This window comes from Xiphophorus couchianus, chromosome 23 (assembly GCF_001444195.1).
Source record: "Xiphophorus couchianus chromosome 23, X_couchianus-1.0, whole genome shotgun sequence".
NCBI lineage: Eukaryota > Metazoa > Chordata > Actinopteri > Cyprinodontiformes > Poeciliidae > Xiphophorus > Xiphophorus couchianus.
Window position 1 is genome coordinate 24,055,563 of NC_040250.1, and position 17,192 is coordinate 24,072,754.

General features: G+C 39.3%; 1 protein-coding gene across 1 annotated transcript in view; it reads left to right on the plus strand.

Moving 5' to 3' along the window:
• The window catches only part of tenm1 (teneurin transmembrane protein 1), a 287,438-nt gene that overhangs the window by 193,327 nt on the left and 76,919 nt on the right, over nucleotides 1–17,192 (plus strand). Inside the window, exons 19-21 of the mRNA XM_028009863.1 lie at nucleotides 7,981–8,124; nucleotides 8,459–8,711; nucleotides 10,891–10,911. Of these exons, the coding sequence (XP_027865664.1) occupies nucleotides 7,981–8,124; nucleotides 8,459–8,711; nucleotides 10,891–10,911 (418 nt within the window). The remainder of the gene's footprint in view (nucleotides 1–7,980; nucleotides 8,125–8,458; nucleotides 8,712–10,890; nucleotides 10,912–17,192) is intronic.

Below are 17,192 nucleotides of genomic sequence, written 5' to 3' on the forward strand. Positions count from 1 at the left end.
CTCCTGCTAACAAATGGAGAACTTGGCGTCGCATGACAACAACACAATGATTACAGCGTTCGGTTCGGTTCCTTTTATTAGTGATTTAAAAAGCATTGAGTGTAATTCTTAAAGTATATTGAGCTGTGCAAAGAGGGGGAAGAAATAAGTTTAGACTCTGCACCGCTGCACCCAGCACCCTTCATCAGAGCCGGCGTTGTGCTCGGGAAGAGAAATGGAAAGATAGGGGAAGGCTTAAATTTATTTTGCAGAGTGACTGGCTGTTGAGATGCTATCTGCAGTGGCAGAAGGATGCTAGTTTGGAATCATTTTGAAGCCCATTTCTATTGGTGCGTACGCCGAGCATAAATATGAGAACGGAGAGCTTTTAGCGATAGCAACCGCTGCCTCTGTCCTTTCTCTGTGTCCTTTGCAAAGCATGTAATCAGATGTAGCTAAAAAAAAATATTTTTACTCTGTTGGGAAAATTACTGTTAAGGAAACGTCCAAGGCAGAATCAGAGGTATACTCACACATGTTCGTTTCAAGGCTTTACTTGATCAATGAGGTACAGCCCGTAAAGCATCAAACTTCTAGCTAACACAGAGAGGCTCTCGCTATTTATACGTCCTCACACATGTTGTGTGGTGGTCTCTTCAGCTCTGGAAAAACCCCGAAACGGGAAGCAACTCGTATATATACAACCTGAAATGAAAATATTAGACTCCTAACTCAAATATTGTCATGAACAATTCTACTTGGTGCATTTTGAGTTATTCACATATTGTGAAAAGTGTAGTTTCTCAGCTTTCCAATTATGTCAAGCACATGGAAATCAAAAAAAGATTTGTTTTTTGTTTCTTTTACTACCAAGTGTTGTATGCATTCATTACATTTATGCCTATTTGTAATTTAGAAGCACAATTAAAGAAAAATAGACTTGAGTTGCTTTGGCAGAAACAAGCATCCTCTTCTGCACCATTAAATATAAAGAATATACAGCCATTTATTTTTCTATTGTGTTTAACTACTTTAATTTAATCATTTGTATTTATATAAAAACAACAACAGTTGTTGAGGTGTGAGCAGAGAGAGCATCATAAGCAAAGTCATAAAAAAACAAACAGTCCTCCCCAAGTTGAGACTTGACCGTTCACTACTTGGAGCCGTTCAAAAGAATTTTCCTAACACTTCACAATTAAGCAATACTTAGTACTTGACTGCCACATAAAATCGCTGTTTATTTGTCCCAAATGGTTGACGTTTGCACGCAAATCGAGAGGTAACACATCCGCTGTCTGTCTGGAGATTGCAACGCCGCAGCTGCAAGCTAGCACTTTCCCTAAGCATTGACATCAGGCTTAGCAGAGGCTTTGTCCAGTCGAGTGTAGGGTCTCTCTCTATAGAGATCGTATCTGTTCCATCTCAGGGCCTCCTCTCCCTCCTGATCCAACCCATCTTCCCCCTTATCTGTTGGGGCAGCATTTCATCTGCTTCACCTTCTGTCCGATCTTTCACCTCCGTTTTTTTTTTTTTTTTTTTACTCATTCTGCTTTGCTAAACCACTTTAACCTCCTCTCCTTACACCCTTTGTCCTCCTCTACCTTGAGTGTTGCCTCCTTTTACCATCTCTTCCTGATCTCTCTCTCTCTTTCCTCTTCCCTTTTTCTGTCGTTTCCTCTCTGATCTTGCGCTACGCTTTCCCCCCTGCCCTCTGTTGTTCTTCTCTGCGTCTTCAGCGTCCTGCGCTCCTACTTCCCCGCGCTTTTGTTGGCAGCAGCAGCGACACAGACGTAGACACAAACACACGTACGCCGCCTGCTGCATGTGTATCTACACGGCTGTGCCTGCAGATTGCCAGAGAGAACAAGAGAGAAAGGAGATCATGCTCTGTTTGCTGGGGTGAACACATTGCCTGAGGCCTCGGCAGCGGAGAATGAAAGCTTTCACCTGTGAGATATTGAATGTGCATTTATGGACTACAGTGTGCAAATGTATTGTTTGTTGGGAGTGTGCCTATGTGTGCTGGATGGTTTCTTGTAATATAGCTGCAGTAATATCAGGTTGTGGGGCTGTTTTTCTTTTTTTGAGAAGTTTTTTTTTTCTCTCTCAAATACACAGTCCTGTCCTTTGAGATTGGTTTGCCCGTTTTGTCCTGGAAAAGTTTTATTCCTTTTTTTTAATTTTTTCAGTTTGATTGTAATTTAAGAAAGAAAAAAAAAAGGACAAAGTGTTCCCGGTTCCTTTCTATTACAAGGTTGAACTCATTGAGTAATTAGGTAATGTGACCGAAAAGTTATTATTATTTTTCACCCCTCGTTTATCATGTATGCTGAAACAAAATTTCTGATTATGATAAGGATTTTGATTTATGGTTGTCTCAATAAATTTTAATTAATGATGTTAAAAAAAAAAACTAGTGGTATTATCGGAAATGTTGTTTTAATACTTTCTCCACAGTTTGTTCCCCAAGAGCATCAATAACATTTGAAAATATAATTAAGGGCGTGCTGTGGTGGCGTAGTGGTTAGCGCGACCCGTATTTGGAGGCCTTGAGTCCTCGTCGCGGCCGTCGCGGGTTCGACTCCCGGACCCGACGACATTTGCCGCATGTCTTCCCCCCTCTCCTTCCCCGTTTCCTGTCAGTCTACTGTCATATAAGGGACACTAGAGCCCACAAAAGACCCCCTGGAGGGGTAAAAAAATTAAAAATAAAAAAGAAAGAAAATATAATTAAATGCGGTTACTAATTTCAGCTTACTGATATAAATCACACTTCTTCAAGTAAGTGGCATCCTGAAGAGAAACAGTATTTGTGATGTTTGTGATGCTGTGAATGCTGTGCCATGCAGTCACAGTCATAAAGTCACCTAAAATATAAGAAAGATATATTTTAACCCTTTATCACAATTGTACCACAAAATATTGCTCTAAAATTCTACGTCCACATCTCCCACCCCTACTAAGTGCAATTATTCTCACTTTGAAAGTCTGTTCAGGCAAGCAACACTTTTTCACATTTCTCAAGCCTCTATGTTCCCTTCCAATCCTTTAAAAATGAGGTTAAAACGCACCTTAGCTCAAAACATGAAGCAAATGGACTCACTAAATGACCCTTAAAGATAGTTCCTAGATGGAGAACTTCAGTTCAGCGGGATAAGGTTTCCTCTTTGTATCCTCTCTCTGAATCCACCACGTTCCAAACGACCCATTATTCTCCCTCTCCCCCGATCACCTAATCGATTGTACATTCCGAGTGGAGACTTAAGTTGGCGTTGGGTGTCTGGAGAGACTTTTCTCTCGGTGTAAGAGAATCTCCCCGAGCTCGGTGCATAATCCAAGCAACCTCTGCTTGCGTATTCCAGCATGTGAACTTGTCTTTATGCTGACTCTGCCCTCTATTTTTCCCTTGAGCTCTAATCAGCTCGCATGCCTGCGGGCCTACAGTGAGCCCAGTTAAGAGAGATCAGTGCCAACGGTGATTGACAGCGACAACCGCTCCTCTGCGTCTCGAGGATCAGATATGTCAAGCCTTCGTCCCCCTGAAGAGTATCATTATTTTCATTTAGCCTGTCTGATATCAATCTAGAATGACTGTGCAAAGAGTATCGGACACCCACTGTTTTATTTCTCCATACTGACATAATGACCTTAAAAATAAGACTTTGGTTATAGAGGAACCTTGATTGATGAGAGGGATTTGTTCCAGGATGACATTGTCCACCTCCTAAAAAAAAAAAAAGAGTCTAAATGGTCAGTAAATTGGTCGTGGTTCTCAATTGGATTCTTGTCGAAAAGCTAACCTGACGTGCCAGATGGTTCAATCACACAAAACACGTCGGGTTACTAAACCCGACCTCAGATTCTCCGTGAACTGTGATTTCATGCCAGGTGTAAAAAAAACAACAAAAAAGTATTTGCCTCAAGATAATTACAATGCTTTTCATCTCGGTATAAACAAAGCACTAAATTACTGTTTTATGCTTTGTTTATTTGTTGTCCTTCCCCCCCCATCCTCCTTATAGCACTGAGAAAATTTGCTCCGGTACTTTCAGCTTTCCTGGAAGTCGTTGCACTATTTAACTTGTTGTTTGCCTTTCTTGACGTCGTCATCTGATGAAGATGCTGTGAGAACAGATGTTTCACTAAAGCAGGATCAATTTTTTTTTCTTTTGAGAAATGCAAAATCAAAGTAAAGAAAGCAATACAAACTGTGGATTTATACATGCTAAGTGAGTAAGAGATGTCAAAGTGTTTAATTGTTCACTCACCCACTAATTATACTGTTTATTACACTAATGATTAACTAGTCTATGAGGTTAGTCAGTTGTTTTTGTTTCCCAAACTTTGCTTGTGCTTCTGTTGCACTCCATACTAATGTTTGGTTTACTTAAGGCTCTGAAAAGTCTGTACACCCCTAATAAAATGCTAAATATTTTGCTACAAATAGTGAGACTGCAATAAATATGTTTTTTTTTCATGTCATGTGACAGACAAATCTGTTGGGAGGAGACATGTAAAAGTTTAAGATAAAAAGATGCAAAACTGTATTATACTGGAAGTACTTTGTAGAATTAGTTTTTTTTTTGCTTTACATCAAATTATAATGTTTTTGCCTCATCAAAAACATACCTGGAGTCTGGCCTTCATTCTTTCATGCATGTTTGAGAAACTCTCTAATCTCCCATGGCAACCATTCGGGTGTGCTCATAGCTTTGCCTACTTCCACAAAGCTCCTGTTTGGAGCTGCAGTCTCCAGCCGAGCTTCTCCGTCATGGAGCTCCATGCCGCCAATCCTCAGTTCCTTCAAACTAGCAGCAGCAGCAGCAGAAAGGAGCATCTGGTGGAAATGTGTGTCTGCTCAGCTCATCATACGAACTACTTCTCAGCTCAATGCTCCTAAGAACGGATGTAAATCGCATAATTGGGAATGATTGTAATGACTCCCTGAGTCAGCAAAGAGCAGGAGCTTCTTAAAGTGACACAGGCCAATTTCAAGGTGTTACATTCAGTTTTCAAGGCGCCCAGTTTTGCTTGATGCTGTGTTATAAAAATACATCATGTTTCTGACTACTGAAGGCAACATAGTTACTTGATTGTGCAATAAAATGGCACTAAGTGCTGGAAAATACACAATACTGCCCCTTTAAAGCATTTTTGATTCAGTCTGGGAACATGCTTCATCTTGACTTAGCAATATTAATATATATTTGCAGGTAATCTTCTCTTACCTCATCAAATTTGCATCTACAATAACTCTCTGACGAATTTTGAATAAATAATAGTTACAACAACATTTAATTTCCCTTTGGGATTAATAAAGTATTTCTGAATTTGAATTTGACAGTTCTCTAAATCTATCAGAATGTGAAGATGTCCATTCCTCTTTAAAGTGACCCCACACATTTGTTTTGTTGTTGTTAAATTACTTTTGGACTCTCTCTCAGTCGTTCCAAATCTAGATTTTCCCTCACGAAGTCATTGTTGTGTTTGGTTGGATGAATACCCACACTCCATGTTTACAAAAAAAAAAAAACTTAAAATAGCAGATCTATCACTATGGTTACCATGCATAGCATTATAGCCAAATGTTTCTACTTTTGTCTCATCTGTCCACAGGACATTGTTCAAAACAACTTTTATAAGAAGCTTCATTGTTATGAGTGTTTTGAATCCATGATCTGGAATTTTGCCTCATTAAAGCCCTAGACATCACTTTTAAAGTATACAGGAGACATTTCTACAGCATTATGCAGCCGATGAAAAGTTACAGTAGAAACTTCAAACACTGCTGCTACAAAGTGCCTGTCTCCGTAGTTACCAGATGGACGAGCCGAAAGCATCCTAACAAGTAGCAGGTATGCTGATTAGCGTCTTCGGCCAGGTGGTGTGTGAAGAGCAGAAAGCAAGATAAACTGAAACAGATACAGAAATAAAACAAAAGCAGCACATGGGAAAATCCAATATGATTTTATCAAGCTGCAAAACAGAACACCGAAATACAAAGTAATGAAAAACAACGCCTGATATCAGAAAGTACAAAAGAAATCATAGCAAACCTAAACATCCACAGAGCGTGTCACCTGTCATGTTATTTTTGATTACGGACAAAGAATATGACAGAATTTAATTGAAAAACCCTGACATATCCCTCACACAGTATCTCTTTGAGGTTTAAAGGACAAAAAAAAAACTATGATTTTACAGCTAATCGCAAATTTGAGAATAAATTAACTCCAGTATTGTATCTCAACAAGAACTTTGTTTTAAGGCAAGGAAAACAACTTAGTTTAATAAGAACGCTCTCATTATTCCCCTCCATTTCTTCTTTATGTATGGTTATTAATTCTCAAAATAATAATTACGTGCTATCTAAATGTTAGATCCGCTGAATGTGTGAAGTGATCAAAACTTAAGAACGTTCTCAAAATGTTATATGTGTATGTGCAGGTTTTGACCTTCAAATAACAGAAGTGTTATGTTTGTTTTTCCACTCAGTTTGGTTAAGTAGAGGCACATTGAAATTGCATTACATTACATTTAGCTTCATCTTTTTGCAACTATTAAAATATGCTTTACCATTATAATTTTTAACTGCTTTAATTTCTAAAGATGATCTCAAGACCGCACTATTGTTAGTCGCAGCCCTAACTATGAGAATCACTGGAATACAGGGCATTATTACAAATGACACATTGCAAGCATTTCACATCATACTATTAAATAAATGCATTACTGTATAGTAAAAAAAATTATACTGTCACTTCTGATTGGTTTGTTTTTAAGGCGTACATTTTTTTAGCAGTTTTTTTTTTTGCCTTAAAATATGCCTTAGCTTTATTCACAGTCTTGTTTTTGACTGTGCTGTGTGTGATATTGTAGATTGAAGAGCGACATAAATGTTTGTGTTTACATGTCTTGAGATCTCCAACAGTTTTGTCACCTGTTGGCTCGTAGCATATTTTAAGCAGCAAATTGCTGGTGCAGCACGGTTCCCCCTGCCAAGTAGGAAAAAAAAGAGCTGTTGATAGTTGTTTCTCATACAGGGAAACCACACACAGCGTATCATTACATCTGAGAGGCCAGGCGGCTAATTCTAGGGCTTCCTTATGAAGACGGACTCCTGATTACGCCTACTCTTCTCGCTGATCTCTCCCAAAAACTTACACTGATGAGGTCTCGCTACAACGCCTTTCATCTAACTCAGTGCTCAATACAATTCAGCTCTCAGAGAGACACAGGAAGCATACAAAATGTGGGTTTCTAGTGGTTCTGGAGTGTTTTGTTGAAAATGGGGAAATTAAGCTATTGTCAGGACTAAACAATGGCTTCTATCTATCTATCTATCTGCTAGCGAGATAAATAGCTATAGCTTGATAACTCTTTGACAGATATCTGACTATTGCTTTCTAGCTAGCTAGCTATCTCTCTGAAGATAATGTATTTGATATTTTGAGAGAAACATTAAAAAGCAACATGCTAAGCGAATTTGTTGTTTTCACCGTCAAATTTCTTGTAGCACGCTCATTTACTGTACAGCTCTTTATAAAGCAACACAAGTATAAAATGCTGATATTAGCTGGTCAATTAGTTGGCTATCTACTCGGATACTTGCAATTGACTGTTTAACCAAGCATGTTCCTGTTAGCCTGTCAAACTAAACTGCAGTTTAAGAGTACATAATTATTGTATGGATTTTCTTTCTCTATACAATAATTATTCATGTTTCCAAACATGGAACTCGGAGATAATCTTTGGATTCTTCTCTTTGACTAGCTGACCAGCGGTGGCAGCACTGGGCGGAGAAAGCTTTTGAGTTTGTCATGCATCTCATTTAAAGGTCCTAAAAAGTAGGAAGAATAAGACGGAAAATGTTTGCGCTTCTGAAACTTTAACCTTTTAAAAATGTCAGTGTACATGGATGCTTGTAGTAGGGCCTAGTCAAAACAATTATTGCACAAAACTGAAGTGCTCTCTTGTGTGTCTGCCTTTGCCTTCCAGTATCAGTGGGTTATGAGTATGAGTCATGTCCCGGAGTCATCCACTGGGAAAGGAGGACAGCTCTGATGCATGGATTTGAACTGGTGCCCTCTAATCTTGGAGGCTGGTCCTTGGACAAACACCATGCTCTCAACTTTCGCAGTGGTGGGTGAACTCTTCAGCTTGGCCTAATTTTTAATTGTATTTTTTATATTGTTTTTTTTGTTGGCAATCATTAATTCATAAGGCGTCAAAGTGCCACAATAAATGACTTTATAAGATGTCAGCTTGTTAAATTAACATAAAAACAATAGGAATGAGTCAGCATACTTCTGGAAATTTAGACGGCACAAAAAGTTGGATGTGGCTTTTCATAGTACTTGTTTTGTTAAACTTCAGCAAAAAAACAAACTAGGAATGCGTTGCCCCGAGGGAATGCACTGACTCGGGCAATGGTTCTGAGGACTTTTAAAGATTTATTGCGTGTCTATTTCCTCAGGAATCCTGCATAAAGGAAACGGAGAAAACATCTTCCTATCCCAGCAGCCCCCGGTCATCAGCACCGTCATGGGGAACGGCTTCTATCGCAGCGTCCCCTGCGGCCCGAGCTGCAGTGGCGCGGCTCGGGACATGATGCTGTTCGCCCCCGTGGCACTGGCCAGCGGGCCCGACGGCTCCCTCTACATCGGAGACTTCAACTTCATCCGGAGGGTGCATCCGGACGGATACACGAGGACCATACTTGAACTCAAGTGAGAGTTGAGAACTTGGGCATTTTCATGTGTCTACATGACAATGTGCACACATGAAGAATGTGTTTCAGTGTTTTTCGATGTTTATTAAAAAAAAATTAGCTCAGCTGATAAGGGGTTAGCTTTGCATTAGCTCTGGGCTAGCATCGGCACAACTGATCTGTTTGATCTCAGCTGAATGCTCTGAAGTTTGTCTTTTAAGCAAAAGGCAGAAAATGTGAGGTTCAGACATCACAGGCCTTAATCTACCTCTTTAGGATGTGAGAGCAGCTTTTCTGTGAAACAAAGACTCTTTTTTTCCTGTGGATTATGATGATATCTCCTACTGTGCTGCAGGCACTACATTCCCCATTTCTGTATTTTCTCAAGCGTAAAATCTCAATGGGATTGCACAGTCATTTGTCCTGCAGAGTGCTCTTCTTATGTAACTTAACTCTCTCATTTGCTGTCATTATCGTGCCTCTGACTAATATTTCTGGTTTCACGGAGACTTTATCTGATACCTCCCCGTCCCCTGGGAGGAAATGCCAAAAAGCTTCCTGTTTAACTTAATATTTAATGTGAAGGAATACAGCCATCTGAATCAAACCTAATCCCGCGATATGAGAGGACTGCAGTGTCTGAATTTTTTCAGAATTTCAGTTTTATTGAACTTATTTAATCTCTACTCTGCACTTTTAATATGTACTGCATATTAGGCAAAGACAACCTGAGCAAATATAAAATTTGAACTTTCAAATTATTTAACTTATTAAGAGAAAAAAGCTATCCAAACTAACCTGGCCCCATTTAAAAAAAAATTTTTAAACAACCTTTGGGGCAATTATTAAAATCAAATGTTTATAATGGCTGCCAATGACTCCAGAGGTGTGGAAGAGTTTGTGCTTAAGTTTGGACTTTGACTAGGCTTCTCCAAAGTATTGATTTTGTTACTCTCTCTTTATTTATCCATTCGGTGGTAGCTGTTCTGATTTGGTTAGGATCTTCATCTTGCTACGTAACCCGAAGAGCGCTTGAACTTTAAAGTCTCAACTTGATAGGATTTATAGATACATTTAACATAATACAACTTCAAATCAGTTCTTCTCTCATCCGTTCACAGAATGTTTACCCAAAAGTCATAGAGATAATCAAGACATCTTTTTAGTAAATATCAGAAGCAGCTCTGTGTTCTTTGTGGTCAGCAGCGACTTCCACCTGCGATCTTTCCCGTGGTTTTCATTCTTATTGCTGAATCGTGAACTCTGACCTTAACTGAGACATGTAAGACCTGCAGAGCTTTAGAAGTAGTTCTGCGTCTTTGGCGACATGCTGTCAATACACTCTTCCAGTAATTCATTTTGGTAAGCCTCTCCGAGGCAGCCTCCCCACTGTTCCATTTTTTCCTCCATTTGCAGATAATGGCTCTCACTGTAGCTCACCGGTTCCCCAAAGAAATGGCTTTTAAACCTTTTCCAAAGTGATGAATGTCAGCCGCTTTATTTCTTATTCGTTCTTCAGTTTCTTTAGATTGGGGCCTGGTTTGTTGGTTCTGGTTGTACTTAACTAATTTCCTGATTTTACAGCTCTGGTAATAATTAAGCCTGGAAGTGGCTGGTGACTTTGTACTAAACCTTTCAGGGGTGGGGAATTATGTTTTGACATTGGACTGGTATGGTTTGGATGGACCTTTTCTGTCCTAGATAAAGGCCAATGCCATTTGAAATCATTTAAAAACATATATAATTGTGACAAAACAGCAAAAACCTGTACGGGGGCAAGTACGTATTTCATAGCACTGGATGACACTTCCAACTAAGTTCGCAATCTAAAATTACTCCCAAAACATTTACCTCAGATACCCCTATTGAAAATTCATCACCATGATAATCACATCTATTGTCTATAGATTTAATTCCAATGCAGAGATCATTTGAAATCATTCCGTGAAAACAATGTGTCATCTGCAAATAAAAGGATCCTTTTCAAGTGTCATTAATCTGTAAATTAAGCAGTTTAGCTCCCAATGCTAAACCTTCAGGGTCTCCATATTTTACGTATTAGATCTCTGATGCTTCATCATCAACTGTGTAAAAAACGTTTTTTGGTTTTACTTTCTTTGCATTGCTGCTCGTCTTTTCTTCGCATTGTAATAACGATGTTCTTTTCTCTTAAACACCTTTCCATGGCTTATCATCAGGAACCGGGACACCAGACACAGGTGAGAACCCCTCATTAGCTCCTTATCTGTATAAATGCACAGTCAACTGCAAGCACACGTCCCGTATCAAGAGAAGAAGAAATAAAATAATGGGAAGATGTCGTATAATGGCTCTTTCCACTTCAGACGGGTCTATTTGCTGAAAATTGCGTTGAGCTGACTTTCTCCCGGGCGAACAGAAGCCGACCATCACCTCCTCATGCACTACTCCCTTTTGCGGTTGGATCTCTTAAATCCCTATTTAAAATTCCACCAGGCGATATTAAATTTGTAAACTGGAAATCAGCCAGAATGTCAAGGATTTCATTTTTAGGGGATTACTAAAAGTCTGTTGGGGGGCTGGGGCAGGGGATGTACTGCGGCTTCGTTTGCTCCCTGAGCCGAAATAAAAGCACAAGTCTGGGAATGGCTTCACCATCATCCCTGGCCCCGAGCTTGATGCGCCGTGTTCGACAGAAGATTAAACAGATGTTGTCGGGGTTCTGTGTGTGTGTGGCTGTCCTCGGCTATCTTGGGTTATATTGAGCCAATCGTTTGTGTGTGTGCGTGTGTTTGTCGGTGTGCTTCTGGGTGTTTTTGTTGAGGAAGATGGTTTATCCGATTTCAAGTCGCAGAGTTCTAGTATGAGGAACTCTATTTCCAACGTGCTAAAGTTACAGGCCACGTAAATATCACAACATTAGTTTATGGCTTGGTTTTTATTGGACGGTGTGTACATACGGCCGCACGCAGTGTGAAAATGTAAATATCGCAATTTGGAGTATAATTTCAAACCATGAAGCCTCAGCCATTGTTCCCCCAATTGGGGGAGCATCCACCTCAGCAGGGTAGCGCTGCAGTTGCCAGAGTTTTAATTGGAAAGAATGTGAGGTCTTGAAAGAAAACAGAGGAAGTAATGAATTGTTTTGAAGGAAAGAAAAGGATTAAACCGCAAAAAACACATGGAAGTACATTGCCTCGCAAAAATATTTGTATTAAACCTTAAAAGTATTTGTTATTACGTAATTACAGTGTAATTTATTCAATGTGCCCAGCCAGCACAGAATAAAACATACAATGGATTTGTATTTGGTCTCCTCCTGGTTAAGTGTGGAACTTGTACTGTAATTATTATTATTTCTACCAGCAAAATAAACTCAGACTGGATGGAAATATAGATTTTCAACTCAGGTTCCAAAGTGAATATAGGTTTGGACTTTGAGCTATTTATTAGCTTAAGCTAATGTGGCGCTGGCTGTATGTTAAGGTTTTCTTTTATCCTGCTGGAAGGTGAACCAACGCTATTCCAACCAACGCTACACGTTTTCAGATTTTAAAGTTTTCTTAAAGTATTGTCCAGTTGTAATCTCCATGAAACTTATCCAGTGGTGATCGGCTTTCCTTTCCTGGCTAGAAAGACAAACTCAAAGCATGAGGCTTCTGCCACCATGTTTTACGAGGCTGATCGTATGTTCAAGACTATGTTTAGATTTCTGCCACCAAACCTAAATACATTTTTTTTCCGAACCTGGAATAAAAATCAAAACAGCAATTGTATTTTTAAAATCAAAAAAACTAAGCAATATACATAATGTATATACGTATATTATGTTTCTTTATAGTGTTTTGTTAGGTAGAAGAGGTGTATTTTTGAGTATATCTGACTAGAACATGCTTTCTTTCAACATTGACTTTCCGCTTGCCACTCTTCCATAAGAGCTTGATTTGTGGAGTCTGTGGCCAGAAGTTATTGCTTAACAATTTGATGATTTCTGAAAACAACTGGTACAACTAGGTTTTCTGCACTAAAGTGGCTGATCACAAACTCCCACCCAACTCTTTCCACTTTAATATACTGTACATACTGTATGTGCTACTGTGTGTTGGTCCGTCACAAATAAAAAACAATCCCAATAAGACACACTGAAGTTAGTTGTAACCAGACAAAATGTAGTTTTACGTGCTATGCGTATGAGCATCTTTGTGAAACACTGAAACTCTCAGAGCAGAGCTGTTTATAACTCACATTGAGAGAGGAAGAAAAGCAAAACCCAACAGATAAAACGGTTTAACCGACACAAAGTGGGCAAAACGATGTTTTATCTACAACGATTAGACGAATCAAGGAGTCACTATCTGCCGCAAACAAACCCGTCTAGTCATAAGGGACCGCATAAAGTGCTTCAAACTGTTAAAAAGTGTTCATGGATGTATCATTGAAACTGAATAGAAGAACGGGTTTATTGTTGCTAAACACTTTGAACGTTCGACGTCGGCCGTCTTGCGTTGACTTTTAAATCCACATGAAGTGAACCAGTCTGAGCTGGTTGAATGCTGTTGTGAAATGCAGCAAATTGAAAGACACTCATACAACTGGAAATGTGAGGGATAGGAGATCTGGAGTCCTGGGTTTAATTTGCATGAACTGGATTCTTCTTGGGGCACACTTTGGAGACTCTTTCTTCCACCCCCTGGAGGTTTTTGCTTTTAGTTCCTGCCTCCTTCTTCCTCTCCACGGCTGCCTTTTTTTTTTTTTTTTTACTGTTAGCAGTATGTTAGCGTTTCTTCTTTATTCTCTTCCATTGTTCTACCAAAGTCAGATACATTAATAATTCATTCCTATTCAACTTTCAAAGCTTTTCACCATGCATCCTTCCCAGCAAAGTGCCTATCAGCTAAAAAAAAAAGAAAAAAAAAGAAAAAGGGAGCAGCTTTAAAACAAGGTGCTTTCTAAAGGGAAACTATAGGAAGCACTTCCTCTCAGAAACCGCCGTATATTTTGTCCCTTTTTGAATCTGATCAAGGAGGTGCGAGGGGGGGAGGCTGATTAACTTTGCCATCTGAGTTCCCAAACGGTTGATTCAAAGAGATGGGAAGAAAGAACAGCCGCAGTAGATCAACTCTGATGGTTGTTTTGTCATCGGACGCGGAAGGAGCCAGGAAGGGCTGGAAGGGGGGAGCGCCTGTGATGTGGCTGCTGTTGTCGCTCATTTTCCCTGCTCAGGATGCATGCGCAGGGATCGAAGCGGAGGAAAAATGCCAGAGAAATGATTTGCAGTCTGTAATATGCACGATGCAAATTCCTTCTGTGGTAGCTTCAGCAGGCCCCCGAGAAAATATCCCAAGCAGTGCTGAGCTGTGGCACTTTCTGAAAGCCGGTGAGAAACTCTCAGAGGATCCAGTTTAAATTATGGATGTGGAGTTCAGGGCTGAACTCTGTAAACAGTTATGCACTTAATGGACTCGATGACTGACAGCACCCCTGTCTGTGTTTTTTTTGTTGTTGTTTTTTTTTAAGGTTTGCTGAAAGGTGGAGACCATTATCAAACGGATGTGTTTTTTTTTCTTCTCGTTTTTAATAGTAAAGGTTAGCAGCGTTTACCTGTGGTCACAATCAAGGGAACATTTTAGGAGCCTATTAGCTACAACACAAAGGTTTGTCGGCTTAAATGAGCAAAAATATTGAAGATGCAAAAGCGTGGCAACATAATTTGTTTCCTGACATTTCAAGTTTCCATTGAAAGGTGTTTTTTTTTTTAATAGCTGCAGGAAAAAGGCAAAGGGAAAAAAAAACACTTTATCAGGATGTCTTCAGGTTTAATTAGCGGGAAGCCTTTGACCAGACCCCAGCTGACATTGGATTTCAGAGCACAAAGTATCGCTTTGAACCCTCCCGTTAGCTGTGTTTAAAGTGCAAAATTTAAATTCCCCTTTTTATTTTTTCCAGGGAATCATTGTGTTCGGGTCTCAATAGTCGGAACACAATAGCCCCGCGATATCAAAGGTTTTGTAATTAACGAACCGCAGCTATGGTGCATCGGTAAGTCAAGTCCTCTATACGCGGCTGAGCGGTGACATTGTTGGCACAGTGCAGCTCGCAGTCGCTTTAAGGGTAAATTATGTTCGCGATATGCTAACGCAGGTGTGAGGCCTGCAGTGACGGCTGACGAAATAATAACATAAGCACGCCTCGCGTCTGAGACCTCAGATCAATAAGCGATCGCTCCACCTTTTGTAAGATAATGAGCCCATATGACTCATTCAGTTTAGCTGCAGCAGCGGTCTGGGTTCCACATGTGTTCCCCACACCCCGACACCCACACCCACTCTTTGTTGATGTTGCTCTGCCTTCCTTTTACTGTCACCGCTTTTGTTTTGTTATATCCCGGGAAATACGCCCACCCCCTCTGAAAAATGATGAGAATAACAGCTAAAGCCATCAAATAAAATATACATCACCTGGCATCAAAAGCAGAAACACTGTCTGGGATACATGCATGCATAAGATATGAGTGATGAAATACGGCATATTTAAAAACAAATAAATAAATGTGCCGGTAAATGGTCTTGGACGTGTTGGTTCTAAAAAGAAAACGTGTGAGGATGTAGCTTATGGTAAGAATTACACTCTGCACCAAGCTAACCTATGGTCTGCATATTTGTACTTGCATATGGAGCTCCTCATCTCTGTCTGATATGTAAATAAGTGTAATTTATGCAAGCAAATAGATGGTCTAAGACTGAACTCCCATAAAACCACCCAAATTACCTCAGTGTAAAAAACTGTTACTCAACTAAGATGCATATTTATATAGGACACATATAAATATGCACCTGTTTGTAACATTTTGTAGAAATATCTTAGCCAATATCGACTAATTAATGATTAACTAAGAAAGGAAACTATTATAGATCAAATAAAGAAAAATATAAATGTTTTGGCTGTCATTTGAGTTTAGGTCTCAATCATTTTCTTTTTTTTCTATATTCAGTTCCTTTATCTGTATTCATCGTTGCCATATTTCTTTGTTCTTTTTGTGTTTAGTTTCCTCTTGTTTTCTGTTCCTTGTGCGTTTGAATTTATTTCTTTCAGAATACTGTCAGGCTGTTTTTCTCTTGGTTTGTTGGATCATTTGAGTTAATTAGTTTCTACCTCAGTTTTCCTGCTTCCATTCTGCAACAGCTGCTCCACATCTCCTCTGATTAGTTCATCTGGTTCAACGCTTTTCTCAGTTTTTGCTCTCCTTGTTTTTTTTATTTTATTTTATTGTTTCTTCTGATTCCACTGCTGAATAATTCAGATTCACCGTTGTTTTATAGCATGGTATAATATTTACACAAAAAATTTAAACAAATATGTCATCTAATTTTTTTTTCTCATTTAAAAACAAAAATGCGGAAGCGATATAATGATGATTGGATTAGTTATAATAATGTAATAACCTTTATTTTAGTTATTCTGACTTAAGCAATAACACAGAAGAAATACTTCTAACTTAGTGACTGTTTGCAAGTGGTTAATGCACAAAATGTTCCCGTCCGATTAAACTTTAGATAGGATAAGATACTTTATGGCCAATTAAATTTACATACAGTGGATTTTATTTCTGTGTCCAGCGAGGAAACGCCGTAAAAATAAATCTAGCCAAGGTAAATAAGCAAAGTTCTGGAGCCCAAACATACACAAAGAGCCATTCATATCTGTAAAAACAAAACTAATTTAAAAAATGGTTCTGCTGTGAGCGACGATATATGGCTGGCTCCAAGCTCCATACAGCCAGAGGAAACCCGACTCCAGCAGCAGCTTTCTCTGGCATTTCATTTAAATTACCTTAAGCCATCTTGACATTGCGCCTAATATAAACATTCTGTTACAAATGAGGCTTCGATATGAACGGGACTCTCTTTCTACAAACATCTTTTAAAATAGCTTGAAAAAAGAAAGAAAGTGTAGATTTGAAAGTATTATTCATGCAAGTGTGGAACATTTAAATATGAGTAGTGTCATCTCTACTGGGTGCGCTCCAGACAAGCTCCTAAACAAACTTCAGCGTGGTTAAATAAAGTCAACGGTACGCGATTCGTCCCGCTCCTCCAGAATTAGGAGCTGCACTCATCATTACAGTTCGCTACAGCCTTACCAACCGCCGGTTCTTTTGAGCTCATCTTTGTTTGCGACGCGCCGACTTCAAGCGCTACTTCAACTCCTTTGTACGATTCGCAATTTCCTTGTGACATCTCTGACTCATGGAATCCAATTAGTGCGGCATACGACGCTGATCCGCAGGTTCGGAAGGTCCGTCAAGAAATAAACAATAACGGCACAACAAAAAAATCTATTTGTTATTTATGAGGCATCTCTCAGTTCAGTATATATAAAAAAAGATTAAAGTTAAATCATTGTAGCGCATCAGTGTGATAGGTTTAAGCCAGAAAACTCTTTTACAAGTGGAAACTTGCACTCAAACATGATATAAACTGGTTCTGGAGTTTAAGAGCCCCACGGTTTTAAAAAAAGAAGA